The sequence below is a fragment of the Engystomops pustulosus genome, chromosome 1, assembly GCF_040894005.1.
Source record: "Engystomops pustulosus chromosome 1, aEngPut4.maternal, whole genome shotgun sequence".
NCBI lineage: Eukaryota > Metazoa > Chordata > Amphibia > Anura > Leptodactylidae > Engystomops > Engystomops pustulosus.
In genome coordinates, this window is record NC_092411.1 from 13,067,058 (window position 1) to 13,076,425 (window position 9,368).

General features: G+C 45.5%; 1 protein-coding gene across 2 annotated transcripts in view; it reads right to left on the reverse strand.

The window, feature by feature from the left end:
* LOC140116933 (O-acyltransferase like protein-like) overlaps positions 1-9,099 on the reverse strand; it is a 103,468-nt gene extending 94,369 nt beyond the window's left edge. For both annotated transcript variants that reach the window (XM_072133374.1, XM_072133366.1), the window contains exon 1: positions 8,629-9,099. In XM_072133374.1, coding sequence (XP_071989475.1) covers positions 8,629-8,776 — 148 coding nt within the window. In that variant the 5' untranslated portion in view covers positions 8,777-9,099. The remainder of the gene's footprint in view (positions 1-8,628) is intronic.
* Between the last annotated feature and the right edge of the window lie 269 nt (positions 9,100-9,368).

Consider the following 9,368-nt stretch of genomic DNA (forward strand, 5'->3'; position numbering starts at 1 on the left):
CTTGTATCTCCCACTGTGGCGCTCACCAAGAAGGGCGCCAATCCCCACATTTGGTCTTCGATGGCTGAAGAAGCCTTCTCAAGGTTGAAATCCGCTTTTGCCTCTTCCCCTGTTCTCACTCGGTCTGATACAGGAAAGCCCTTTCACCTGGAAGTTGACTCGTCTTCTGCAGGAGCAGTGGCAGTGCTTACCCAGAAAGTGCCTAAAGCCCGAACTCTCACTTGCGGCTTTTTTTCTTTTCTCTCTGCAGAGAGAAATTACTTCATAGGATATAGATAACTTCTGGCCAACGTACAGCCCAACGTCTCAACCTTAGGCTAGCCCGTTGGTCACTCTTCTTTTCATGTTTCAACCTCCTGATCCACTTCCCTCCTGCTGAGAAGAATATCAAGTTTAATGCCCTTTCCTGTGACTCTGATGTCATAGGAGAGGAACCAGCTCCTCGGCACATTATTTCTCCAGAAGAATCCGACGCTTTTCCTATGTTAATTCGTCAGGGATCAGATTGTAACATTGTATTGTGTTAGGATAAACATATAGAGCATGGTAGCGTGTGCTCGCATTGGTGGCAGCGGCACCCGCTCGTAAGAGACGCCAGGCTGATATAGACAAGTCTCTGCCTCCGTTAGACGTCACCCAGGAGAGTCGGCCAATCATGTCACATTGGACTGACCGGCCTCCATCTCATGTCTTCGCCTGTTCTTCACTGTCACGGATGGGTCCTGTGCAGACATTGGCCTAGGAACTCCCAATCCCAGCCATCGGCCAGTGTCACAGAACCGCGTCACCCTTGGTCTGCATCACCAGGCTACGGCAGCCTATCAGTGCCGTCCCAGTGAGGGGGCGGGGAAAACAGTCCGAATTACCTCCCCTCGGATCAAATGTAAACAAAGGGTGAGTACTGTCAAGAAATAATATAATGAAGAATGTAGAGGTGTCCACCACAACGACACTCTGTCCGATGCATCATAAATACAGGAATACAACCCATGCTGGCAACTAAAGGGAGAAGAAAAGGGGTGGACATCATCCATGACTGGATACTTTTTGCTGATGCTTAATAAGAATCACGTTGCAAGACACGACATGGTCTCAGACAGGGGAACCAGATAGTTGAAAGCAGAGGCTTGGAGAAGGACTAACTCCATGTGCATAGTAAAGGAATAGACTTCTATATGCCTAGACTGGTCACCACATGTTTCTCAGAGGTACCACTCCCTCACAGGAAACTGGCAAAGGATAGGGTCTCATTCAGGGCGGAAGGATCCACCGTATCAAGCCGGTAGATCCATCGGGTCTCTTTTTGCTGGATGAGTCTATCCCAATCTCTTCTGGGTGGTCTCACATTCTCAATAACTTGAACACTTAGCAGACTCGCATTGCTCTCATGTCTCAGGGAGAAATGTTTTGCCACAGATGTGGCTCTTTGATTTCTTATGTCCCCCACATAATCCTGGATTCTCCCTTTTCTAAATGTGACTGCTGGTGTGGGACTGTGACATGAGGTCTATGAGGTCCCTATCTTGTCGGAGGATTCTCCAGTATTTATTCAGAAGTTGTCTAATCGGACCCATGTTAGCATCAAAGGTCCCGATCAGGCGTAGCGTAGATAGTTGTCACTTTGTCTAGCCTTAGGTGTCAATAGTTCTTCTCTTTTGGCTGACAATGCATCCTGAAAAGCATTTCTGATTTTCTTGGGGAATCCCCTTTGGGAGAAATGATAACTTAAGTCCTGGGACTGGTGGATGAAGTCTTTCATCCGACTACAGTTGCCCCCTTAATATCCCTCTCTTCAAGGGGAGGGGATGGCAACATTCCCAATGTAGCAAACTGTTTGTCGCTCTTCCTTTTCTGTGGACCTGCATATGCAGATGGCCCCTGTCTAATTTGGAGATTTGTAGGTCTAAGAAAGTGGTGGAATCAGCGTGAATCTCGCCTGTAAATCTCAGACCCAGGTCATTAGAATTTAACGACTCTACAAACAATTGTAATTCAGCGGGGGCAGCGGTCCACAGTGTCAGAACATCATCGATGTATCTGAGCTATATAGAGATAGATGTCAATCTGGCATTTGGTTCTGATCCTCCCACCAGCTAAAGTAGAGATTAGCATAACTGGGGGCCATCTGGCTCCCCATTGCTGTTCCCCTCAGCTGGTGGAAGAGTTTGTGCCCAAAAAGAAAGATGTTTCTCTCCAAAATGAACCTCAATAGGTCCAGGACCAGACTGTTGTGTTTTGCAAACTGAGTTCCTTGAGTCTTCAAAAAAGACCCGATAGCCTCACATCCCTTGATATGTGGGATGGAGGAGTAAAGTGCCTCAACATCCAGGCTCGCTAAGAAGGTGTTCTCTTCAAGGGAGATGCCATCCAGATGTTTCAGCACGTTAGTCATGTCTCGGACATATGATGATAAACTGATGACAAATGGTCTGAGAATTTGATCAATGTACAGACTGATGTTCTGAGTGAAACTGTTGATCCCTGAAACTATTGGGCAACCCCTCAAAGGGGGATGCCCATTATGGACTTTTGGAAGTCCATAAAAGGTAGCCATAGTTGGAAACTTGGGGAGAAGGAATTTCTGTTCTTGCTCACTGATACGTTTCTCGTCATATGCTCGACTATATTTCGTAGTTTTTTTATAGAATTTATCTAAAGGATTGTGCAGGAGAGAGCTCTATGTCCATTAAGATTGTCTCATACATGGTTTCGTATTCTGATCGTTTGAGCAGACCAATATTGCCCCCTTTGTCAGATGGCTTGATTATAATACTATTGTTCTGCTCGCAAGCCACCAGAGCTCTCCTTTCCTCTCGACACAGATTGTTACTGGTTGAGGGTCTAGTTTTTTAAGTTCCTCTGAGACCAACTCCACAAAGATGTCAATATGTGTGGCTTCAATTGCGGGGTACGCCACACTTTTATTTTTAAGCTTGGTAAAAGGGCCTTCTCCAGGTTTCCTTTCTGATTCGTGGAGCAGATCCATCTAGATCCCATAGGTCTGATTCACTCAGTCCCAGTTCAAGACACCTTTTACGGTCTGCTACTGCCGTTACCCATACCCAGTTGCCCGTGGTCGCACGTAGCAAAGGACTTCATCACGGACCTCCTGCCTTCTTTTGGCAATACCGTCATCTGGGTGGTGCCTGACCGGTTTTCCAAAATGTCTCATTTTGTTCCTCTTTCAGGTCTCCTCTTTCAAGTTATTGCTGTAGTTATGTGACAAACACTATTAAGGGTGCAATCACACGTGGCATTGGTGATCCAAAGTTATGCCTCTGAGCATGAAACTAGAATCCAGCCGCTGTCCGAGATTTGTTTTCAGGCATGATAGAAGAGAGAAAGCCTTGGGCCTGGCATCATTGTGGACCCGTATTGGGGAACTTAGCCGGTCTGGCCGGTTGGTTGGAGGAAACCTTTACTCTTCTGGGGAAACTAAGAAGTTTGGGACCTAAGATCTTTACCCCTTTTCTGGAACCTTGATCTACAAAAGGACCGGAAGGGTTTTAGCTGTTTTTGTAGTTGGAGGAAACATCTTCTTCTTCTCCCCGCTTTTTCTATAGAAGAACAATCCGTGACATCTCGAGGGATTTTATTCTTGCACATCTTCCCCATGTTGATTCAACCATAATAAAACCGGACGCGCTACACAGCAGGCCATCACATTAGATTTAAAGGATGCCATAGCAGAATCCCAGGATTTCTTTCTTTTTTTTCCATGGGGTCGCTAAGGGATCCTAAATTTTTAAGGGGGAGAGAAGATCTACGTCATATTTTCGTTATAGTGACATCGATCTTTGGGGCTAAATCTCAGGAGGCGGTAGAATCTAAGTAAAACAGATATTTCCTGATCTGGGAATATAACCCAATCCCAAACCCAATCATCCTGGAAAAGTCATCAATGGCATCTATGTTCCAGCTAGGTTTTTCTCCTATGCTTGGTAAAGGGATGGGCATTGATGATTAATCCAGGTTCTGGGGCAGCTCATTAGCCCGCACCTGGACCAGGGCTATAAAAACCTTAGCTTCACAATGGGAGGGTCTCTCTGAGCTAGAGGTGATGCTGTGAGTGAAACAAACCTTAGGTAAAGACTGACATTACGTTTGTTTGTAATATTAGCTAGAGAGGGAAAAGCTAATGTGTTAGCTAGCGCGCGGACGGGCAGGTCTTTTGTTTTGTATTTTTCTGTTTGTTTTGAGCCGGTACATGTTGGGCCTGTAAATATACCTTATAATAAAAACTGGAAGTCAAACTAGTTTGGAAACACAAGTCTGACTCTGTGTCTCTGTGAACTGTCTTGGCTCTCACCAGTGAGCTGAACCCCTACACCATGAACAGGGCAGGACAGAGAGCAGGTCACATAAGCCAGCTGGACACTACTGCAGGAATTCCTCCAGATTTAAACCCCTTTGGCACGAGTGTAAACTCCACCCACTTCCGGTCCGGCTTACCGGCCAACCTAGAGCACTAGGCTATTTTATGGTACATCAGAAATAATATCTCTAAATATAATATATTATGTCCAGGAGGAGTGCTAAAGCACCTGGAATCCTCCTGAAATCTTTTTCTTCTGAGCCACAGTGGCCAGAAGTGAGGGGCTTTACCCTGAGACTTCTGGGCTGAACCCACAGCTTGCAAGGAGCAGCGTATGGTGAGTGGAGGATACCAGGGGAGGCACACATTGCCAAAAAGCCCTGCCATAGAGTTTCCAGACTGCACAGACAGCCCCCCCTTAGCAGGCCTAGCACATAATTCCGGACCAAACCCGCCACTTACGAGAAGCAGTGGATGGAGGATGCCGGAGGCGGCATGTATAGGACAACAAGGGACATAGCATCCATGCTATCCATACGACGGTCCACCACAGCAGACCTTGCATCCACACCCACACTCCCCTACTTAAGAGGGTGAGTGGTGTGCGGATGAGCCCCCTTTTGTACTTGGACCTCAAGAGTCCACTCAGGTTCCCCACAGAGGTCGATAAGGAGGAACTTCTTTTTATATGCTCGGGTTTCCTGTCCCTGGGGTGGATCCTTCTGTCTGGTGGTGCCTTCGTGGTGAAAAGGAAACTGCTAGTATACGCAGGGCAGGAGATGTATTGGACACAGCCTCTCCTCACTAGTGAAATGGCCAGCAGCCTCCCCTCACTAATGAAATGGCCAGCAGCCTCCCCTCACTAATGAAATGGCCAGCAGCCTCCCCTCACTAATGAAATGGCCAGCAGCCTCCCCTCACTAGTGAAATGCCCAGCAGCCTCCCCTCACTAATGAAATGGCCAGCAGCATCCCCTCACTAATGAAATGCTCAGCAGCCTCCCCTCATTAATGAAATGCCCAGCAGGGTCTATGCACTCTGCCCATGCACACACTATGATGTTATCAAGCGATCGAGTATAATCGAGTAACAAATTGTCCCGGAAAACGTGGCTTATACTCAAGTATGAACACTATATAATTTTCCAAAACAAACGAAAAAAAATCACAAGGTGCTGCCTCTTTTTTTGGTGTTTTCCCAAGTCCCTGAATACCGGCCAACAGTGATGAGAGGGTTGTACAGATGTAGCGGGCTGATTACTATGGGCCGTGGACTGTATGAAGGTTGGGGCCGGCACCAAGTATACTACATAGATACGGGGGGGGGGGGGGATTTATCAGTGTTTGTTTGCCAGTATTTTTTGGTCCAGAGCCTCCTGATTTATCAGACACAGCAAAGGTGCAGGGTTATATCACACGCTGGCACATGATAAATGTCCCCCAGTATGTTTACCATCAGTAAATAACTCTCACACCTATAAGTACATGAACCCTTTAGCTAAACACATGAACAGCAGCATAAACACAATACATGAGACCCAATCCCCCTAATACCATAGTAAAATGTACAATGTGCTGTGCATAAGGCCTAAACCTGCCCTCAGCTGTCTGTACCTACCCGATGCAATAGAGGCTTCTGCCATCACTGTGACATCTAAGGGTTGATCAGAGTTTCATGCGATGTGAACATCTGCCCCCTGGACCTTTGCTGTGTCCTGTATCATCAAGGGGTGACCTCTGCTCACACACTGATGACTTCTGAGCTCGGCCAGGAATAGGACCTGCTCTATTGTTCACGCAAAATGGAAGAAACACAAGATAACCATCAATCTTCTCTCTTGGGACACTGCTCGAGATCTCGCCTCGTAGGTCTGTGGAAGATCAGGAATCAGCCCAAAAACTAGATGGGGCGACCTGGTCAATGACCTGAATGGAGCAGGGTTAATGGATTATAAGTGTTTCACTACTTAGTTTGGTGCACACCTCACCTTGTAATTGGGTTGTCTTCACGGATGTGGAGTGTAACACTACGAGCTACACACGATAATATTGACTCGAACACATATTGATGTACGCATGCGCATATGTGCACTCATTAACTTTGTTCATGGTTGGCGCCATACTGGTAGCGGATCGCGTCCGCTTGACGCATGCGCAATAATGTGATTTTGGCGTCCAGTGCATAACATCTTGTTTAGGAGTTCGCTTCCGCTTGGCGCATGCGTCCATATGTCTTTTTTTTATTATGTGTCGCGTACTTGCGATAGATTTAACAGTGCGTGCGCCTATTACCGCTTCCGGTTCAGAGGTTGCACCTCACTTGTGCTTGCTCGGACCCAGCGTCTTTCACACCTGTTAACAAGGTAATTTGGGGATTCTTTTTGTCATATAGGCGGGACAGAACATGGGACTTTTCATTACCCCTGAGGAAGTCACGGAGGCGTGACGTACCGCGTGGGGTCCCTCTCCCACTTCCTACCCTCCTTCCCTCCCCCGCCTGATCTACCTCATTCATCTTGTTCCTTTACAGGATTATCTGATCATACATTCGCCTTCTGTTGAGGTATCGTATACATTGATTTTCAGCATTCATCATCATTTTGTGATAGTAATTAGGGGTTACTAGAGGGATTGTGAGGCAGTGTTGTGGGTCATCCCTGGGTAGTTTTCAAAAAGGTACAACTGATATGAAAAAAACACCCACAGGTGTACACCACCAAAATATGAACAAAAATTAATGGGGAACACAGGGAAAGAAGGAAAGGTGTGGGTATAGTTAATACTTCACTTTTATTAGATATCAATTAAAAATGGGGAATATACCCCCTAATCGTTTGATGTACTATTAAGCAGTGTATTCCACACTAAAATTAGGTCACCACTGTAATATACGTATATTTTCGTGTTGGGACAAAGGGCTAAGCTAATATGTCCCCAAAAATATTTTTAGGATATTTAATATTGTTAGCTTGCCCAGAAAAATAGAGGTTCTCCTTTATATTTTGTGAAGGGAGAGAGTTCTAATAGTGGGATAGGGAAAGGAAAGGGTTGTATGTGGTGATTTATTTGTAACAGCTCATCATTGTGTATGTAGTGACACTAGGTTTGCAACATTGTTACACAGATGGTCAGATCATGCTGATAGACTCCACACACATAAGCCTGTGAATTAGTTTCTGGTCTAGCCAGCTAATCCTTGTGTTTATAGTAACATTTGGATTTGCAACATTATAGCATAGATCAGTGATGGCGAACCTATAGCATGGGTGCCAGAGGCGGCACTCAGAGCCCTTTATGTGGGCACCCGGGCCATCGCCCCAGCACACCAACTCGTCTTCCCTGGGTATGTGACTCTGTCCCTTTCCCCATTGGGAGATATTGTGCTGGACTGTGGCACGTTTTGAATTGTTTTTATCTTGCATGTATCTTGTCTTGTTATTTAACATTTCTAATAAAATTATTGAGTATTGGCCGAATATTTGCATCACTTTTTCTTCTAAGTGCTAAATTGGCATTTTTTGATGCATTTGGCCTATGGATTTACTTATTGCTGTGCTGTTCCCTTTGTTGAAATTTATTACCTGAATAGAGAGAGATGGGACCACAGACAAGAGATTACCTTCAGTAACAGTCTACACCATCATGGATGCAGGCAGTGGCGTAACGAGGAGAGGCAGGGCCCCACAGCAGACTTCTAAATGGAATCCCTCTTAAAAAATATACATATCTGTATACTTCACACACACTTCAATCACACACCGTGTAAAAATACATACAGCATATACCCACATACATACAGTACAAAATACACCAATGCATCATATACACAGACATATGCATATACATACAATACCATATATAGACATACTGCATATACACACCCAATACCTAAGAAGCTAGGGCCCCCTGACACCGTGGGCCCCATATCAGCTGCTATGGCTGCTACCCCTGTAGTTACACCCCTGGATGCAGGACACACAAGATCCCCCTAGTCACACCACCATCACATGTGCACTGACTGAAGTCCACTAATGACCATCTGTATGATCCAGAGAAGGACACATGGTCTCATGAGACCAAAATAGAATATTTTGGTGTCACCAGTTTCCCAGTGATCACCAGATTGCGACACAGGGAAGGCATATATGGAAATCCCAGACAGTATCCTACACAATGTTACTTTTACCTGTGTGATCATTACAGAGCTGGATTACATGTAAGATCTGGCATTAATTTCTGGTGGTGCTTGGTTCTTTATAACAGCCCAGTATGAATAAGACTCAACTGAAACAGAAAGCAAGCAGTGGTACTTACTGAGCACGGCATAAGTCTTGGGCTCCTTGGAGTTCAGATCTGACAAGTAATCCATGGTGTCCTGTAAACACTTTTCTGATAGATTTGCAGGAGCCACAACGATGACACCAAAGGCAAAAACCAACGTAAGGATCCGCACTGTCCACATGGCGCAGATTGCGGTGGCTTCCCAGAGTCCGGCTTTTATATCACAGGGTCCGAGTATTGACAGATCACAAGAACGTCTTCTCACAAGAAGCAGCTGTGGAGCGTAAGCCGGAATCACTCTGCATAAAATAAATCAATTACCATCCCGGCTTTACCTGTGAATAGGAGGCGTCTCGTGTTTCCTGTCCCATATGAAGTCTGAACCGGCCGGAAGGTTTTCGTGACGCAAATGCATCGACGTAGAACAGAAATGGTGTTTGGGTTTTCTTACGTAGACCTGGACTGATAATGAAATGATTGATGTGTTATGAATATCGTTTGCAACCTCAGTAACTACAGCACAAACTCTTTATTTGGTCTTCCCACGGATGTATATATGTATTCAGCTTCACATCACATGGCACTAATCATTTACTATATCCCTAGGACATCATATGATGTTCATGCCCCTTTCCAAAGTGATGTTACAGCTCCTCATTACCATGCTGAATAGGGGAACTATTAGTTTTTTACATTTTCATTTTTCGCTCCCCACCATCATAAAACTATGACTTTGTAATTTTTCTGTGTACAGAGTTGTGTGAGGGCTTACT